Here is a 20,785-nt window from a genome sequence, read left to right as displayed (position 1 = left end):
TTGGGTCGCTTCAGACTCGTATTCTTTGTTGCGCTCTTGTTATCCATGTTAGATCTTTTTGCGCTTCCTTTGATGCGCACAGTGCTATCTCTATACTGTGCTCCTGTCTGCAGAGCACTGGTTCTGGACCATTTTTTGTGTCTCGGCTGGAGCTGCCTCCTATGTACAGGGGGTTTCTTGCACAGTCATAACAGTATGGTCCACGATAATTGTCATGGTGAGTTTGCACTATTCCTTTCATTTCCATTCGGCGAGATTTCACTGTGCTTGGCAGTATCTCTGTTTGAGACGGGCAGGGTGCCCTCCTCTCATTTGGCCTGCTTCCTGATGGAATGTCCGCCTTCATTTTGTCTTTTCCTACCACAGTTTGTGGTTTTCTTTCTGTTGTCCATTACTGCCAACATGCCTCTTTTTTTGATTTACCCTTGGCATTTTGCCCTTCATCTCTGTTGCTGAGAGATTCGTTTGGACATTCTCTCTTTGAGCTTTTGGTGGTGGATGCTGTTTTTCGCATCTTTCTTGTTTTATTCCCCATGTGGACATATATTGTTGTACTCCTTTGGGAGCCAATTCTTACCTACTTTTGGTAGGGTCTTTCACCTCTAGTGTCCCTTCTTAGGAAGGTTTCTCTTCCCAGTTTTCCAATGGGTTCTCCATTTGCTGCTCTTTCTCTGCTACGGACGCATATTGTGCTTGTTGGAGGTTCCACTCCCTGTCCTTTAGGATCAAGGAGCTATGGCTCAGTGGCAATGTCTTCTGCCTCTGGTGGTACAGGCTCCCCAGGACCAGGGTTCACATTCCGCCAATACTATCAGGGGCTGTTAATCTTTTGTGTTCTTGGTCTGTCGTACCCACTGTTGATCATGTTTCTCCAGGACCATTATGCCATTGCTCAATAATTGTGGCTTCTACCTTTCAAGGCACTGGCTTCCGCGTTTCAGGGATTCCATGCTTCCTTAAAAAAAAAATTAAAAAAAACACAGAATTATTATGCTGTGGTACTGTACTGATACTGTCCATTTCACTATGTTTTATTGCCAGCTCCTTTCTGCTAATTTCTGGGCTGCATCCTTCCCATGTTGTTTTTCACAGGTTCTTGCTTTCTTTTCCACAGGATGTTGTGGGTTATCGTACTCCCTCTTCTTCAGACAGGGCGGTTTCTTTTCTTGGCCCTTTCGGAGGTATCCTTTATTCTTGGATTTCCTTCCTGGCACCACATTCTACTGTTCACCCCCTGACCACCACCCCTATTTTAATAGATGGGGTATGGTGCATGTTCCAATACTGTATTATGCAATATTTTACAAATTGCTTGGTGCCCTTTTTGTCCCTCGCCCTCCTTGTTCATGGTGATGGCCTGGGAGGTGTACTGTCTTTTGTTTCCTGTTGTCAGTAATCCTTCCGTTGTTTTGGTATTTTGCTGCTGATATATAGTTGGGTCCCCTTCTGGACATACCTCTAGGGTCCATTCCCTACTGTTTCTTATCTGCGTGATCATTGTTAATTTACATTAATTCTGTCAGATCCCTCCTCCAACCCTCTATCCTTCTGCCTCTGTGGTGGTTCTGTAATTTTACTTCCAGTTGCTGTTGTTGACACCATATTTACTATCTTTCTTCCTTGGCATGAGCAATGGTTGACTTTCAGTATCTTTTTACGTCTTTGGGACCTCCTCACTCTTTCAGACTTGTCTCTTCACGGGTCTCAGATTCCATTGTCTTTCTCTCCTCATGTTCCTTATGGGGTGCCATGTTTGGTTTCTTTGGGATATCCAGGAGCCCTAGCTTGGTAGCTTGGTCCCCTGTCTTTGGTGCAGCAGGCTATCCCTCTACATGGATTCAAATACCGCCGAAGCTCTTACATATTAGCAGGCTCCTTCCTTTATTATCTGTGCTTTCTTTTACACAATTGTTTGGCTGCCCTGGTATGCGGTTGGTCATTCTGTCAGCTTGTTTTCTGGCATTCATTTTTGCTCGGAGCTCTCACTGGAACGTCTGCTCCTTTTAACTTGTCGTTCAAGTTCTACTTCAGTGCTCTCTTTTTTTCCCCTCTATCTTCCATGCCTAGTGTATATCCATACACTTTGCACTTGCGTACGGCCTTACTGACCTTTCTCATTTTGTTGTTCCTTTTGAGCCTGAAGCTGTTTATGTGCTCCTTCTGAGCCTCCATCCAGTCTGTCTGTACTCTTTCAGTTTCTTCATTCGCTTCTCTGACTAGAGTACTCTCTCATTCTGACGGTGAGATTTTTGTATGTCACGGTTCTGCTGGTCTTTCTCTTTGCATATTTTACACATTTTATGTCATGTGTGTATCTGTCTTTTCTGGTGCCCCTTTACAGGGTTCCATTTCATCATCCTGCTGTTTTTTTTCACTGCAGTTTCCCTCCCCCTCTGTGGGTGGTTACTGCCTATTCTCTGGTAGAGGCTTTTCCTTCCCAGCCATGACTTAGCTTTTCCCCGGTGGATTTGCAGTTCCTTTTCTCGTATGAGTCGCTTATGTTTTTGTCTCTCACACTCGAGCCTGGTTATTCATCTGTGTTCGGGTGTGGTCTATTTGCATCCCTCCGCCAGGGGTTGGGATTGCTTGGGTATCTAATTCTAAAATAAGGAATCTACGCTAGTTGTCTCTATCAGATGGACAAGTTACTTACCTTCGGTAACGCCTTACCTGGTAGAGAAACAGACTAGCCGCAGATTCCTTATCAACCCACCCATCCTCCCCACTTGCAAACTGTGTCCTCTTCAGTCTTCGAGTGGTTTTGGGTGTTTTGTGATTCTGCTACATCTCTAGACTTATCTTTTCCTATCTGATAGAGACTTCTAGTTGCAGATTCCTTACCTTCGAATTTCCCTCCAGGAATCAGACTGGATCTGGAGATTTTTTCTTCGAGCAATACCCTTGCGCGTTGGTAGGTGGCGCCGGTCGACTTCCCAGGCCTCATTGGCGTCGTAGTCGCCATGATGATGTCGGGAGTAGTACATAGACACCATCTCAGCGCAGTGATGTCAGTTCTTTCATTTCCGCGTCACGCGCTGATCCGAAGAGACCTACCCTGGTCTCTTTTTGACCAGGTTCAACCGTTTTGGTGAGTTTTTGGTGCGTCGAGATGTCTCCAAAGACTGGTTGTAGGAAAATGGCTCCTTGTTGCAGTTACCCCCCCTAACTTTTTGCCTGATATTGATGCTGACTTGAACTGAGAGTGTGCTGTGATCCTGCTAACCAGGCCCCAGCACCAGTGTTCTTTCACTAAAAATGTACCACTGTTTCCACAATTGGCACACCTCTGGCACATAGATAAGTCCCTTGTAAAAGGTACCAGTGGTACCAAGGGCCTTGTGACCAGGGAAGGTCCCTAAGGGCTGCAGCATGTGTTGTGCCACCCTAAGGGACCCCTCACCTAACACATGCACACTGCCAGTGCAGATTGTGTGTGTGGGTGAGGAGAAAAAGTTACAATGCCCCAGGGCACTCCAGCTAGTGGAGATGCCCGCCCCTTGGACACAGCCCCCACTTTTGGCGGCAAGTCCAGCGGAGATAATGAGAAAAACAAGGAGGAGTCACCTACCAGTCAGGACAGCCCCTAAGGTGTCCTGAGCTGAGGTGACCCCAACCTTTAGAAATCCTCCATCTTGGTTTTGGAGGATTCCCCCAGTAGGAATAGGGATGTGCCCCCTCGCCTCAGTGCAGGAGTGACCAGCCGGCTGCCCTCATCCTAGCCCAGTTGGTGGCTGGCCAGAGCAGCCCCCCTGTGCCCTGCCTGCATCGCCTAAGTGACCCCCGGGTTCCTCCATTGCTCAATATAGCAAACCTGACGCCTACTTTGCCTACTGCACTCGGCCAGCCCTGTGCCACTGAGGGTGTGTTTTGTGGGCTTGTGTGTCCTCCCCCCCCGTGCTCTACAAAACCCCCCTGGTCTGCTCCTCGAGGACACAGATACTTACGTGTAAGCAGACTAGGACCGGAGCACCCCTTTGCTTCATAGGTGTCTATGTGTTTTGGCCCTCTTTTGACCTCTGTACCAGACTGGCCCTGTGTTGCTGGTGCTGTGGTTTTGGGGTTGCCTTGAACCCCCAACAGTGGGCTGCCTGTGCCTGGAGACTGACTGTGTAAGTGCTTTACTTACCCCCCTAGGAACTGTTGATTTTTGCAGTGTCCACTTTAAAAATAGCTATTTGCCCTTTTAACTAAAACTGTGTGTACTACTGTTTCAAATCAAAGTTCTATACTTACCTGTGTAAAGTACCTTGCATTTTATGTACTTACATCAAATCTTGAATCTTGTGATTCTAAAATAAATTAAGAAAATAATATTTTTCTATATAAAAACCTATTGGCCTGGAGTTAAGTCTGTGAGTGTGTGTTCCTCATTTATTGCCAGTGTGTGTACAACAAATGCTTAACACTACCCTCTGAAAAGCCTATTGCTCGACCACCCTACCACAAAATAGAGCATTGGTATTATCTAATTTTCCCACTATCAACCTCTAAGGGGAACCCTTGTACTCTATGCACACTATCTCTTACTTTGAGATAGTATATACAGAGCCAACTTCCTAAACTGTTGTATTCCAAAACAAATTGATCCTCCTAAAAACACTGTCCACGTTAATGTCAGCCACTTACTTCAACTTCAAAAGCCAGGGCTAGCTTACAAGTGTGTTGTGTGCGCTATAGCCACTTGCTTACACAATAGGCAACCTTCTTCAATATTTAGATTTCCTGTCATTAAGGCATTTTATGGAAGACTTCAAAAAGGCTATTCCATGCAGGTTCTCACCTGTTCCCATCTGAATCCTAAATGTTGTTTTACAAGGCTGACAAGACTTCCCTCCAAAACTTTATACTCTTTTCCTTTACAATTTGTCTCTTAGGAAGTGGTTTTCCTTGTGGCATTTATATATTTAAGGCATATTGGTGAGCTAGACACTCTTACTTTTCAAGAGCCCAAACAGTGGAGCTCCATTCTTTTTTCTTCTTACCCAGATTCAGTACCTGAAATAGCTCTTCATGCATTAAATGTTGAACACACACTAATGTATTACACTGACAGAAGTAAATCCTTTTGTAGTATTCAGCAACAATTTTTGTTTTTACTAACCGCTATAAGTTCTAAGCAGTATGTAAACCTGGTATATCTAGATGTTGAATGTATCCAAAGCTGCTACCATAAAGCCAAAAGACCTATCCACCCCAGGGCACACACTGCCTGTAAAAAGGGTGCAGGAATAACTTCTTAGGAAACTTTCCGATTGCCAATATTTGTAAGTCCGCTACATGATCAACTCTGCATACTTACACTAAGCATCATTGTGTAGTTGTGTTACCTAGCTAGCAGTCCAGAGTTGGCCAGACAGTCTTGCAAAACATTATTTCAGACATCTGGATCGTACACTGACCAACTACCACTTTGGGGGTCCTGCTTTATAGTCTATGCAGAGTAGGTGTATTTTCAGCCACACATGCTATGAGCAGAAAATGTTACTTACCCTGAAAGCATCTGATTGTAGCATGCAATGCAGTAGATTTACATGCCCAGCCCACCCACCTCCCCAAGAGCCAGTGTCTGTTTCACACATCCTTATCCTCAACTTCTAAAACTCACAAATAATTAGCATGGTTAGCATACTGTCCTCAATTTCTACTCCATACTTAGCCTCACCCGCTGTGCAGTAAAACAATGTAACGATGGTGTACCTGCTAAGGGAGGACTCACTCAACACCTTGTGACTCGAAACACTTCTTTGAAAGAAACAGACATACAACGTTAAAGCCCTAAACACCCGACAGGATTATGCAGAATATGAATCTAAAGTACTACACGTTCAGGAGAAATGCGTATAGGATTGTAAACCTTTTCCTTCTACCATTGTGAAATCATCATTGCTAGGTGACATTGGCAACAGTGGTATTTTGCAACTTCACTTTGAGTGAAACACTGGCGCCTTATATGATATGACAAGGACTGATGATGTTAGTGTCTTTTTTTCACATCTTTCCTGACTTGGGATCCAGAACTGCTGAGGTTTTTTCTTGATTCTTAGATATTTTTCATTATTTTTCTCTCCAAATTTAGATATGTCCCACCAAATCACTTTAGTTCTAGCCTTGCTTGACCTCTGTCATCAGATGCACTTTAAGGTCCGTCGACAGGTACTTGTTATGCTTTTTATGGCTTTCAAATTGAGAAATATGAAATACACCCTGAAAGTCCCAAAATAATTCTAGTGCTCATTTTCATTCTTCTGAGGGGAGAGCACAAAAACATAAAAAAGGACACTGTCACAGTGCTTCCTCCCGTCACCAGAAAAGATAAAACGAGCGCTGTTCATCTTCTCAGGTAAGCTTCCACCTTGCTGGACCCTCCTATTACCAGGACCATCAGCATTAGTGGCCACTCATAATGATGGCCTGCATTTGTTCATTTGCATTCACAATTTAACGGTAAACACTTCAAGCAATTTATAAGAGTAAGTAAAGAGAAAGGGTCAGTTGTACGGCCCTCTGTGTTTCCGACTCACAATTTTTTGTGACTCGCAAATCACGAGTCGCTAACACTGATGTACAACAGTGTCAGAGACACTGTTTGCGATTCCCAAATGGCTCACAAGGGATCTGCCTCATTAATATTCTTGAGGCAGGTTGCAATTTGCGACCTATTGGGAATGGCCGGCACTCTCAGGGAGGGTGGCCTGCTGGTGTCAGCAGGCCACCATGTCGGTGACTGCTTTTTAAATAAAGCAGTTTTTAAAAAATGCAGCCGTTTTTTCCTAAAAGAAATAGGGATGCATTTTAAAAAATAAAAATGAAAAGTTTTTTTGTTGGTTTGTTTAAGAGTGAGCAGTGGTCCTTGGGGACCCCATTGTTGTATTTACATTTGGTTGCTGTTTTGTGTTGGGGTGCGGGTGGAATACGTGTAGGTAATAGATGGGAGAATGTTGCAGAGTTTGGTGAAGAAAGGGACCTGAAGAGAAGACGCTTATGGCTGCTTTACATGAATAAAACTTAACTGTATATTATTCATCCAGATGGAGAAGTATCATTATACCCTTCCTGTTTACGAATGGGTTACTAACATGCTTCACAGAGCGGGTAAAGTATGAATGTTTAGCAACCTCATTCCCGGTCGCAAAACATTCATATATACCAGTGCGACTCTCTTTTAGGAAGGGGCACCCTTTAAAACTCCCCTTCCTAAAAGCGACTCGCAAACCTTATTTTGCGAGTCGCAATAGGTAACAGCCTCGCAAAATAGTAACATAGGAAAAGGCATTTTACCGATTGCAAACAGCCCAATGGACTGCGAATGGTAAAATGCTTTGTACATCTGCCCCTAGCGTTCAAATGCATCCAAAATTAGTAAAAGCAACCTTTAACAACTAAACCTACACCGTCCTCTAAATATCAGCATATTCTTAACAATAGTTTGAATCTTGGACATCGGTGATTTTGAGCTCTCCAGTCACCTCCTACTAAAATATGGACAGATTCTCTTTTGTGTGCTGATAGTCCTCCGAACTTAGACACACCTAACTCTGAGTGGACGGACTAAAAGGCTTTTTCTTTTGACAGTTTTCCTAACCTCCTTTTACACAATACATGTTAGTAACTTCATCTTGTTCCGCTCATCCTACCTTGTCTTTGTAATCCCACTCAAATCCTCTATTCTATCTTCTCTTATTGAGCGGTGGGCTCCTCTTTGCTATTTAATAATGGATGACTACACTCTATTCCGTCTGCTTGAAACAGAATAATGTTAAATAATTGAATCTATCGTCCTTTTTTTGCATTCAACTATAATATCATTTTTAAGGCCAATTTCAGCTTTTTCACTTCAACCATTAGCCCGTCAGCTACCACAAAAAAAGAACCTCTGCAAAATGTTCCTTTAATTCATCTCTTACACTGTCAAGACCTTGATGAGGACACTAGTCGTCAGCAAGCTGGACTACTCAAACATGCATCTCTCTGACCTCACCCATTAATCCCAGCAGTCACTTGAAAAAGTTCCTGCTTTACCTTCCACATTCATCCCTCCCTTCCCTAACCTCTAGCAGCCTGTCTCACTTTGTATCAAAGATCGTGGCTTTCTAGGTATTCTTTTTCTGTACAGCCAGGCTCCTTCAGTTGAAAACTCATTTCTTGTCCAACCTCCATTGTTTCTCTTTAAAATTCAGGTAATTGTGGCATTTAATGCTTCTCCCCTGGACCTCCTTTCAATCTAGGAGCAGCCACCACCTACAGCAACTTCAAAATAAACTTCAAACATCAACTCCTTGAACATAAAGGTCATCTCTTCACCCTTCTTCAACAGGTAACCTCTCCTGCTCATATCATGAAGACCCACTGGTCTTTGGTACAATTTTATAGTCGCCGTAATACTTCATGGTCCCCCATTTCTTCAAAACACTAGATTTCTCCTACCATCTAGTGCCTATGCCATTTGATGTAACCTCTGCCTGTGTTGCACTAATGGTAGTGTAAAAATTAATAAATACAGAATTAGGTAAACCACAGAGATTCAAGCCACCTTTAATGTCATCAGATTGCTTAACTGCTGTATCAGTTATGGTCGACTTGGTTGGGATGCTTCAAGAAACAAACATGCATTTTATGGTGGAATGGTATGTAAAAGATATTTTATATATTCCTTTTTTATTTTATTTTCCAACAAGGTGCAGTGCATGATGAGATTAGATTTTAATACATAAATATTTTATATATATTTTCTTCACAAATAAATATGTTCAAAACCAGTAAAGATGCTTGTTACTTTGTCTAAAAAGTCTTAATAAAATGCTCTGCTCTGGATAATACTCATCATTTCTTAAGTTATCTCGCTTTGCCGTAAAACGTAATTGGTAATGCATTAGCTAATGATGCAGTAATGAATATCAGTCTTAACATTTGTTTCTTTTTTCATCAGAAATGTGTGTTTTTGGGACACTTTGGTTCCATCTAACAGCAGTCTTGTGCATGGTAAGTGTGTTTAATAATTTAAAGTGGTATTGTGGCTCAACATGGGCTGATTAATTTCAAGCTTTGAAGCAATGTGCAGAAAGTGTTTATTTAAACAGGAAATTGCCAATAGTCGTGCTTCTTGTAACTAAATCTATTGCCATAATCATAAGGTTTTACAATGTTCACTAATATTTCATTCAAGCTCTTCAGAGTTAAAGCTCATTCTTGCGGTTTCATGAGACCCTAGTTAACCCCATTTGAGCAGTATTGAGAAGCCGCATTCCACAGCCTAGAGTCGGACATAAAGAAATCATTAGCCTCCCACAGCTGATACTAAGTTTTTGTCAGCTTATACAACTTCGCTGAGTCTTGTGGGTATAGGCTTGGTCAGCAAAGACTAAACCTAAAGTTCTAACTATTGATTCTGTAGATCAAAATGACATTCTATACAGGAAGGTCTTTGCTTTAAGAGGTCTGGCAATCATGGCAGCCAGTGTTTCCCATCTCTTTGCTGAATACACTGAAACATTGCTGGAAATAGTCCTTTTCCACTGCGAGACCACATAGAAGGCCCATTACAAAAGCATAGGATTTGCCAAAGTGGTGGATGCAGAAGTAAGGTCAGCAACCACAGTCAATACACATGAATGTGATCAGTTATTTTTGGGCACTGTCCAGACAAGAGCAGCGCTACAGCTCACTCCCCTAGCCTGATATCACCTGTGCCTTGGCTCTGATCGAAGCATATGTTGGTCACGGCTCCGCACAATGTCCATTGTTGTTGTCTTTGATCCAAGTATGATTTGAAGTTGTTAGATAGGTTGAATCCGAATGCCATCAGTGTAGGAAGGTTGCCTCTTTCTAGCCTTGTTACCCCCACATTTGGCCTGTTTGTGAGTATATGTCAGTGTGTTTTTACTGTCTCACTGGGACCCTGCTAGCCAGGACCCCAGTGCTCAAAGTTTGTGGCCTGAATGTGTTCCCTCTGTGGTGCCTAACTGTGTCACTGAGGCTCTGCTAACCAGAACATCAGTGCTTATGCTCTCTCTGCTTTTATAATTGTCGCTACAGGCTAGTGACCATTTTCACCAATTCTGATTGGCACACTGGAACACCTTTATAATTCCCTAGTATATGGTACCGAGGTACCCAGGGTATTGGGGTTCCAGGAGATCCCTATCGGCTGCAGCATTTCTTTTCCCACCCATAGGGAGCTCAGTCAATTCTTACACAGGACTGCCACTGCAGCCTGGGTAAAATAACATCCACGTTGTTCCACAGCCATTTTACACTGCAGTTAAGTAACTTATAAGTCACCTATATGTCTAACCCTCACCTAGTGAAGGTTAGGTGCAAAGTTACTAAGTGTGAGGTCACCCTGGCACTAGCCAAGGTGTCTCCACATTGTTCAGGGCAATTTCCCCCGACTTTGTGAGTGCAGGACACCATTACACGTGTGCACTACATATAGGTCAATACCTATATGTAGATTCACAATGGTAACTCCGAATATGGCCATTTAACATGTCTAAGATCATGGAATTGTCCCCCCTAAGCCAAATCTGGTATTGGGGTGCCATTCCCATGCATCCCCGGGGCTCCAGCATGGACCCCGGGTACTGCCAAACTATCTCTCTGGGGTTTTCACTGCAGCTACCGCTGCTGCCAACCCACAGACAGGGTTCTGCCCTCCTGGGGTCTGGGCAGCCTAGTCCCAGGAAGGCAGAACAAAGGATTTCCTGAGAGAGGATGTTACACCCTCTCCCTTTGGAAATAGGTGTTACGGGCTGGGGAAGAGTAGCCTCCCCCAGCCTCTGGAAATGCTTTGAAGGGCACAGATGGTGCCCTCCTTGCATAAGCCAGTCTACACCGGTTCAGGGATCCCCCAGCCCTTGCTCTGGCGGGAAACTGGACAAAGGAAAGGGGAGTGACCACTCCCCTGTCCAGCACCACCCCAGGGGTGGTGCCCAGAGCTCCTCCAGTGTGTCCCAGACCTCTGCCATCTTGAATGCAGAGGTTTGAGGGCACAATGGAGGCCTCTGAGTGGCCAGTGCCAGCAGGTGACGTCAGAGACCCCTCCTGATAGGTGCTTACCTGGTTAGGTGGCCAATCCTCCTCTGAGGGCTATTTAGGGTCTCTCCTGTGGGTTTCTCTTCAGATAACGAATGCAAGAGTTCACCAGAGTTCCTCTGCATCTCCCTCTTTGACTTTTGCCAAGGATAGACCGCTGACTGCTCCAGGACGCCTGCAATACGCAAACAAAGTAACAAGATGACTACCAGCAACATTGTAGTGTCTAATCCTGCCGGCTTTCGTGACTGTTTCCTGGTGGTACATGCTCTGAAAGCTGTCTGCCTTCACCCTGCCCTGGAAGCCAAGAAGAAATCTCCTGTGGGTCGACGGAATCTTCCCCCTGCTAATGTAGGAACCAAACTTCTGCTTCACCTGTTCTCTGGGTCCCCTCTCCTCTCGACAAGAGTGGTCCCTGGAACACAGGAACTGGATCCAAGTGACCCGACAGTCCAGTGGTCCTTCTGTCCAAATTTGGTGGAGGTAAGTCCTTGCCTGACCACGCCAGACAGTAATCCTGTGTACAGCGTGAAATGCAGCTGCTAGGGCTTCTGTGCACTTTTGCAAGGAATCCTTTCTGCACAGCATAGCCCAGGTCCCCAGCACTCCGTCCTGCATTGCTCAACTCACCGAGTTGACCACCGACTTCGTGGGCCCCTCCTTTGTAGTGTTGAGACGACCGCCGTGCTCAGATTTCTTGAACGCCTGTTCAAGTGCTTCTGCGGGTGCTACCTGCTTCTGCGTGGGCTCTGTGCTACGGAGCGCCCCCTCTGTCTCTTCCTCCAAGGGGCGACCTCCTGGTCCTGGGCAGCACCCATTTTCTTCAACCGCGACCTTTGCAGCTAGCCACGATTGTTTGCGGTCTTTCTGCATGGAAACAACTCTGCATCCTCCAGCACGCCGGGGGACATCTTCTGTGCAAAGGAGAAGTTCCCGGCATCTTCCGTTGTTGCAGAATCTTCAGCTTCTTCCACCCCGGCGGCAGCCATTTTGCACCTTCATCCGGGATTTAGTGGGCTCCTGCCCCCCTCCCCCGGACACTTTCGTGACTCTTGGACTTAGTCCCCTTCCTTTACAGGTCCTCAGGTCCAGGAATCCATCTTCATTGTTTTTGCAGTCAGTTGTTGTCTTTGCAGAATCTCCTATCACGACTTTAGTGTGTTTCTGGGGAAGTAGGGTAACTTTACTCCTACTTTTCAGGGTCTTGGGATGGGGTATCTTGGACACCCTTAGTGTTTTTTACACTCCTAGCAACCCTCTACAAACTACACTAGGCCTGGGGTCCCTAAGTGATTCACATTCCACTTTCTTAGTATATGATTTGTGTTGCCCCTAGGCCTATTGCATCCTATTGTATTCTACAGTGTTTACACTACTTTTCTAACTGTTCACTTACCTGATTTTGGTTTGTGTGTATAGTTTGTGTATTTTACTTACCTCCTGAGGGAGTACATCCTCTGAGATATTTTGGCACATTGTCACTAAAATAAAGTATCTTTATTTTTAGTAACTCTTGAGTATTGTGATTCTTTTGATATAGTGCAATATGATATAAGGGGTATGGTAGGAGATTTGCATGTCTCCTAGTTCAGCCTAAGCTGCTCTGCCATAGCTACCTCTATCATCCTAAGCTGCTAGAACACTACTAATCTACTAGTAAGGGATAACTGGACCTGGCACAAGGTGTAAGTACCGTCAGGTACCCACTATAAGCCAGGCCAGCCTCCTACAATCAGGGAGCAGAAGGCAAAGTTTTACATCACTAAGCGTATACACGTAGGGTTGATCAGGTTCTGAGTCGTGACCCAGTCCTGCTACAAGTCCCGATCCTGACCTTCATCCTCTTGAAGTCAAAATTGAAACCAAAGACAAGTCTAGAGAAGAGGCTCCCCCCATATCTCTGACTGCATGGAGGGTCAAGCAGTTGGCACCCCCAAGGGCCCTGCTCGGCAAAGATTGTCTGATTCTGGCCCCAGTGGAAGCAGGCCACCTGCAATTCAGCAGCAAGCAGTCATTCCATTGCAAATCTTCCAGATGATTACGGATCCCTCTGAATCACCTTCAGGCATCACAGATCCACAGAGGGATCTAGTCAAACTCCTGCTGGTGATCACTCTCCTGGAGATCACTCTCCTGGAACCGACTGACCACACTCAGCCCTCATCTACCCATGCACTGGCACTGGCACTGGGCCGTGCTTCTACTCCCTAGCTGAAGGCCTATTGGTCTCTACAGTGCTGTCTCCAGATACGCTGGTTCGAGAGCTGCTGGTTCCAGATATACCCTTACGCTGATCTTGGATCCAGAGCCAGTTTGGTTAGATCTAGGCCAAGGTCCTGCTACACAATCACTAATGCTTAGCAAGTAGTGCTTGGGGATCCTGCAGCAGTGCTTTTCCCTGGGTGCCAGTATCTTCAGCACATCAAGACGATATTCCGCTCAGACTTACATGTACAGGAGATTTGGAAAGCCCATAAAGGTAATGAAGATGTCCTGTCAACTTGCCTACTTACTATGTTAAGATGGGACTTTATCGAGACCTCCAGGATTAAAGTGAAACTGAATTGGATTCCCCATTGGCGTCCTCTAATGAAGGTAGTCCCTCCTTTGCTGTGGTTATATGCAGCATCGGTTCTAGAGCTACAATTGCCTACTTCTGAAACTAAGGCTACTACACTGATTGATTTATAGCAAAATGGTCATCCATCGCCCACCCTTCTTTTCTAGGAAGTGTTGATAGACGTCCTGATTAAGACATGGGCAAAGCGCTGCTCTGCACCACCAATAGGTTCCCCCATAGCGAAGCACAGCAGACCTTTTTTCCAGCATCCTTATCTGGAAAGTATTGTACCGCAGGCTTCATCCAGCACAGTACACGGGAATGCCCTTCGTACTGCTCCACCTAATGGAGAATCTAGGCACATTATTAACTTGGAAAGACGGTGGGACGCGGAGGCAAATAAATATAGTGTCAGGAGAAACCATATGATACAGCAAACGAATGGCATGGAACCATACTTATGCAAAGTCACGAACCCAAGACATCGGTTTGTCCTTACGCGCTTGAGACTAGAGTCCTTTCATCGCCTCGTTAGTTTTCCCCTGACCAATGACTGGTCTTTACAATTGGAAAAAGGTCCCTGTGATAATGTCTCCGATCAAAATACAATGCACACACTTCTCTTTTGTAAATATTATTCAACTTTTAGGAAAATGTTTGTGATACCATTTTTAAAATTAATGCATTTTAAACAATGTCGTCCAGCTTTTTTGTATCTTTTATCCCTTCCATCTATCATGGTTTGCAATGGATTAGCCTTGTTCCTGTGTTCAGTGATTAAGGCCAGAAAATGTCTTGAGGCAAATGGGTGATTGTCATTTCTTTTAATCAAATTGTTTATTGACTTTCACTTCCTTTTTACATTTTTTACCTGTTTATATTTATATTCATATTTATACGTATTTTATTCTATGCATCTCTCCTTCTTTTTCTGAAAATTGTTTTTTATGTATAATGACTTTTATGATTGTAAAAAACAATCGAATAAAGTTTTTCTGATGATGATGAACTTGGAAAGACGGTATTTTCTCCACCAAGTTGGCCGTACAGGCCTTGAATGTGGTGTGTCTAGTAGGCACACACATTCTCTAGGATATGGCGACTGACATCTTGCATGTTCTGCCTTGGGAATTTCAGAACAGTATCACCCAAGAGAGCCATAATGGGCAGAACACAGCAAAGTACATCTTACAAGTAGGTCTGGACATTGCAGGCTGCATAGCCCACTGTATGGGCATTAGTGTCATATGTCATCACATCTTTGTGTGCCACTGGTTGCCCCTGGAATGTGCTGGCATCCCTGATTGACAAGCACTTGTGTCCTTTAATTCTGTTCACGAGTTCTTATAGAGAGCATGACTACCCGGAGGCCTCCCAGCGCTAATTGCTGCAAACTATTTAGAGAGGAGGATTCAACAATAGGAGCAGTTTAAATGCAGTCATGCTAGAGTTCAGAGTACAATTTACAAATTTCACCAGCTAGTCTAAAAGTTCAGGAGATACTCCTGAAGTCTGGCATATGTCAAAGGATGCCATCCCAGTCCGTCCAACAGTCTGCTCTGACTTTCAGGGCTCTAGGGGATGTGGTGGCAGTACTGAGCCACCAGCAGCATGGCCAGTCCTAGTCTTCTCTTCCCCTGCTGCCACTGCCTCCAGGCTACTAACCCCCCCCCCCTTTTCACCCCTGCCAGAGAGTTGCTTGCAGCTAATAGGGGCCATAATATGTTTTTAGCTGCCCAACTAGGACACAATTACTAGCGGAATCTGCTTGTTGCCAGTCAAGGTTACACTCACCTCCACTTTCACCGTTTTTACCCTGACCTCGGATGAATATGCCTCCATCCTTGCTATAGAGGTACTTGCTGATTGTTTGTTCCCTAAAAGTATGGAGGGCTCAGGCTAATTATCGGCCTCTAATTTGTTTATGCTTTCCTTTGGAAGTATAAACTTAAAATGCTTACCTTGGCCCAGGTTTTATCTGTTCTGGACTGGATGAGGTCCTTTGACTAGTAGGACATACACATCATGTGCATTCCTATGATTTATTGTAGGGAAGGAACGCTTTATGTTCACTATTCTTCCGTTTCGGTTTACTCAGTCCTGTCAGCTATTCATGAAGGAGAAGGTGGTTGTCGCAGCCTATCTTTACAGGCCAATAGTGCATGTCTTCATAAACCTCTATGACAGTCTGCAGAGTGTGGGCTCTTTGCATTCATTTGCAGTGAGAACAATCTTCTCAGTGAATATATTACTAGTGTTCCCCATCTGTGAGCCACAATCACACCGGCCAGTGTAAAGGATTTCCTCAATGGTGGCAGTTCTGGAGACAGTGACAGTGACAGTCAAAGCCTTCCTGCCCCCCAGCAAGTCTGACACATTCAAGATATGATCCAGATTTTTCAGGCTTAGCCCAGGTTCTAGTCCAGTTAGTTCTTCTGACCTCGTATATTCTTCTGGTGCCTCATATCCATAGGCACATGTGCTGTCTAGTGGAAACTTCACCGCCAATGGGATCAACACTGGGAGTACTTAACAAACAACATTTGTTTGTCAGATGAGGCAGCTGACAATGACGGATGAAGGAGGGGCAGCCTGATATGTGGCAAGCTGTTCTCCTTACCGTATCCAGAGTTCACAGAGGTGCCGGAAGTATGAGTGTTGTGCTGGTAGGCCCTGAGACTTTGGCACTGGCTGGGCCCTCTGAAATCCCACTAACCTTCAGCTATCTGTCAGCATCACTGATCCCCAATGTGAACAAACTCGGTTGGCACTGTCTACCTGATTGCAGGCGGTGTCTGCACCCAGAGGTAATTCAAGACTTCTTCACCCAGTTGAGCATGCCTTGTGTTGATCTTTTCACTGCTGCAGTGAACTCTTACTGTCAAGCTTTTTGCACTCTAGTGTTTCCACCTCTAGGCTTACTGGGGGATACCTTCTGCCTTCCTTGGGACTATAGTATCTGTAAGTGTTCTAATCTCTGCCACTGCTTCCCTGTGTTCTGACAGAGGACAGGAGAGACTGGGTGGAGATCACTCTGATATCCATGTACTGGGCTCAGAGTAGTACTGCAAGCTGCTAGGCCTAAGCATTTGCCCCCAGCTCCGTCTTTCTCTATTGGAGGATCTGCTGTTTCAGCAACAGAGCAGGATTCTTTATCCCATCTCAATAACCTACACCTCAATATGCACATCGGAAATTAATTCATTGACCTTAACCATATAGGATATGGATGTTATCTTGGAAGGTCACTCACTGCGTGTCCACAAAGTCAAAACTTTCCAAATTTTTGGGGAAGTTTGTGGTGTGATGCTAGAACTATTAAGTCAATCCATTAAGTCAATAAACTGGTATACTTTTTGTACTGTTTTTTGCTTTTTTGTTTACCTGATTTTAAGCTTTTTAAATCCAAACCTTTCAAGCCTGTGTACAGCTGTTCTTTGAACATTTGGCCCTTAAGGCTATCTTCTTTAAAGAAATTACTTCTGTGCACTGTGTGAGTTAGCAGCAGATGCCTTCGGTACAACGACCATATACCACCTTCTTTCTGGAAAAGCTAGTGCTTCGGACCGAGATGTCCTTTCTACTGAAGTTTGTGTCACCATTTAATGAGAGGCAACCTGTCACACTCCCTACTGTCTTCGCTATGCTACATCCACTAAGGAGCAGAAGAGGCTTGTCCAAAAGACCCTCAGGTTTTACATTGACCTGAACCAAGCAGGCAACAAACTCTTTTTGGATTTCTCTGATGCAAAGAAGTGAAACCAGACCAGATACTGACCCTATCCTGATGGATTGTTCTTGGCATTAACGTGCTATCTCTTGGGCAAGGAGGAGCCTTCTGAGACCCTTATTATTTATTCCATCAGGGTTAAGGCCCTCAGAAGGCTTCACATACATGGGGCTAAGTATACCTTCTATCTGCCTTTCTCACACCAATTTTTTGTATTTTGCAGAACTCCTCTGCTGTAGTTTTTTTTCTAGAGACTACCATGTACCCAGGGATCAGGGAGCCAGCTGGTCACCCAGTCCACTCCCCCCCCCCCCCCCCCAGTTGGTTGCAGGATTTGCCATCCCCTGCCCCAATGGCAATCCATTACATCTGTGTTTTTCTTTTCACTAATGACCAAGCTGAAATACTCATGCACTGACAAAAAATCTCTGGAATGCACTTCTTAGGCCAAAGAAGACAGTTATTATTTCACTAAACAAGGTTCCTAAAAGGAGATTAGCATGTTGAAAGCTAACATTTACAAATAGTCACAACAATGAAATGAAAACATACACAAATGATTCTCCACACAGCAAATATTTGTATCTGTATTATAATGCAAAGCAAATAATGAATTAAAAATGTATCACCGTAGGACCTGTCAGGTGCTTCATTTTTCTCTTGCCAGCAAGCCTATGACTCAGTTTGACTGCGAGAGAGAAAGCAAGATCTCTACCCACACAGGAAATCTATATCAGGCATCCGACATCTGAATCCTGATTGAAGTCTCTGAATCTCCTACTGTAGGAAGTTGACTCTGTATATACTATTTCAAAGTGAGAAATAGTGTGCACAGAGTCCAAGGGTTCCCCTTAGAGGTTGATAGTGGCAAAATTAGATAATTCTATAGCTCTATTTTGTGGTAGTGTGGTCGTGCAGTAGGCTTATCAGAGGGTAGTGTTAAGCATTTGTTGTACACACACAGGCAATAAATGAACACACACTCAAAAACTTAACTCCAGGCCAGTATGTTTTTATATTGAAATATATCCTTTCTTAATTTAGTTTTAGAACCACAAGATTCCAATTTTAGGTAAGTACATAAATTGTAAGGTACTTTACACAGGTGAGTATAGAACTTCGATTTAAAATAGTAGTACACACAGTTTTCGTTAAAATGGCAAATAGCTATTTTAAAAGTGGATACGGAAAAAATCAACAGTTCCTGGGGGGGGGGGGGGTAAGTTTTGGTTAATTCCCCCGGTAAGTAAAGCACTTAAACAGTCAGTCTCCTGGGCATAGACAGCCCACCGTTGGGGGTTCAAGGCAACTCCAAAGCCACAGCATCAGCAACACAGAGCCGGTCAGGTGCAGAGGTCAAAGGAGGGCCCAAAACACATAGGTGCCTATAGAGAACAGGGGTGCTCCAGTTCCAGTCTGCTAGCAGGTAAGTACCTGCGTCCTCTGGGAGCAGACCAGGGTTTTTTTGTAGAGCACTGGGGGACACATACACAAGCACACAAAACACACCCTCAGCGGAACTGGGGCGGCCGGTTGCAATGTGCAAAGTAGGTGTTGAGTTTGCTGTAGAAATCAATGGAGGGATCCGGGGGTCACTCTGGCGATGCAGGAAGGGCACAGGGGGGCTTCTCGGGCCAGCCACCGACTGGGCTAGGATGAGGGCCGCCTGATGGTCACTCCTGCACTGGTAGGTGGTTCCTCTCGGTCCTGGGGGCTGCGGGTGCATCGCTTGGTCCAGGCATCGGGTTCCTTTGTTACCAGGGAGTCGCAGTCAGGGGGAGCATCTGGTTCCTTTCTGCAGGCATCGCTGTGGGGCTGAAGGGAGGCCGACTCAGGGTGTCCACGTCGTTGGAGTCTCCTGGGAGTCCTCGCTGCAGTGTTTATTGTCCTGAACTCGAGCCGGGGGCGTTGGGTGCAGAGTGTGAAGACACACGATTCTGGCGGGAACTGAGAGTCTCTTTAAAATTGCTTCTTTGTTGCAATTTTATTGCTGTGTCTGGACAGAGCCGCTGTCCTCTGGAGGTTCTTGGTTCTTTAGGTGCAGGTCAGTCCTCTGGGTCCTCAGAGGTCGCTGGTCCTGCTGGATGCGTCGCTGTGCAGGTTCTTTGAGTCTGGAGACAGGCCGGTAGGGCTGGGGCCAAGTCAATTGTTGTCTCTGCAGGGCTTTCAGGTCAGCAGTCCTTCTTGTTGTAGGTTGCAGGAATCTGATTTCCTGGGTTCAGGGTTGCCCCTAAATACTGAATTTAGGGGTGTGTTTAGGTCTGGGAGGCAGTAGCCAATGGCTACTGCCCTGGAGGGTACATAACACCCTCTTTGTGCCTCCTTCCTGATCCTACTCCTATTCCTATTGGGTGAATCCTCCAAAACAAAGATGGATGATTTCTTAAGGCAGGGGTCACCTGAGCTCAGGACACCTTAGGGGCTGTCCTGACTGGTGGGTGACTCATCCTTGTTTTTCTCATTATCTCCTCCAGACTTGCCACCAAAAGTGGGGGTTGTGTCCAGAGGGGTGGGCATCTCCACTAACTGGGATGCCCTGGGGGCGCTGTAAAACAGGCATTAGCCTTTGAGGGTCACAGCCAGGTGTTACAGTTCCTGCAAGGGGAGGTGAGAAGCACCTCCATCCAATGCAGGCTTTTTTCCTGGCCACAGAGTGACAAAGGCACTCACCTCATGCGGCCAGACACCCGTCTGGTTGTGGCAGGCTAGCAGGAACTGGTCAGCCTAACACTGGTATACAGGGGACATCTCTAAGATGCCCTCTGTGTGCATTTTTCAATAAATTCCACACTGGCATCAGTGTGCGTTTATTGTGCTGGGAAGTTTGATACCAAACTTCCCAGATTTCAGTGTAGCCATTATGGAACTGTGGAGTTCGTAATTGACAGACTCCCAGACCATCTACTCTTTATGGCTACCCTGCACTTACAATGTCTATGGTTTGGCTTATACACTGTAGGGGCATAATGCTCATGCAACTATGCCCTCACCTGTGGTATAGTGCACCCTGCCCTAGGGCTGTAAGGCCTGCTAGAGTGGTGACTTACCTATGCCACAGGCAGTGGGTTGAGGACATGGCACCCTGAGGAAAGTGCCATGTTGACTTAGTCATTTTCTCCCCACCAGCACACACAAGCTGTGAGGCAGTGTGCATGTGCTGAATGAGGGGTCCTCAGGGTGGCATAATACATGCTGCAGCCCTTAGAGACCTTCCCTGGCCACAGGGCCCTTGGTACCATTTACAAGGGACTTATCTGTGTGCCAGGGCTGGGCCAATTGTGGGAACAAAGTTACAGTTTAGGGAAAGAACACTGGTGCTGGGGCCTGGTTAGCAGGGTCCCAGCACACTTTCCATCATAACTGGCATCAACAAAAGGTAAAAAGTTAGGGGGTAACCATGCCAAGGGATGAATTTCCGTACAAGAGCTGAGCCCAGTTCTGAAGAAACCCAAACTATATTTTCC

At 45.3% G+C, this 20,785-nt stretch overlaps 1 protein-coding gene across 2 annotated transcripts in view; it reads left to right on the top strand.

Moving 5' to 3' along the window:
* Positions 1 to 20,785, top strand: part of DMXL2 (Dmx like 2) — a 1,615,381-nt gene that overhangs the window by 1,542,015 nt on the left and 52,581 nt on the right. For both annotated transcript variants that reach the window (XM_069222485.1, XM_069222484.1), the window contains one exon: positions 8,927 to 8,979. In XM_069222485.1, the coding sequence (XP_069078586.1) occupies positions 8,927 to 8,979 (53 nt within the window). The remainder of the gene's footprint in view (positions 1 to 8,926; positions 8,980 to 20,785) is intronic.

The sequence above is a fragment of the Pleurodeles waltl genome, chromosome 3_1, assembly GCF_031143425.1.
Source record: "Pleurodeles waltl isolate 20211129_DDA chromosome 3_1, aPleWal1.hap1.20221129, whole genome shotgun sequence".
Taxonomy (NCBI): domain Eukaryota; kingdom Metazoa; phylum Chordata; class Amphibia; order Caudata; family Salamandridae; genus Pleurodeles; species Pleurodeles waltl.
The sequence above is the reverse complement of the archived record's forward strand: the minus strand, read 5'-3'. Positions and strand labels throughout refer to the sequence as shown.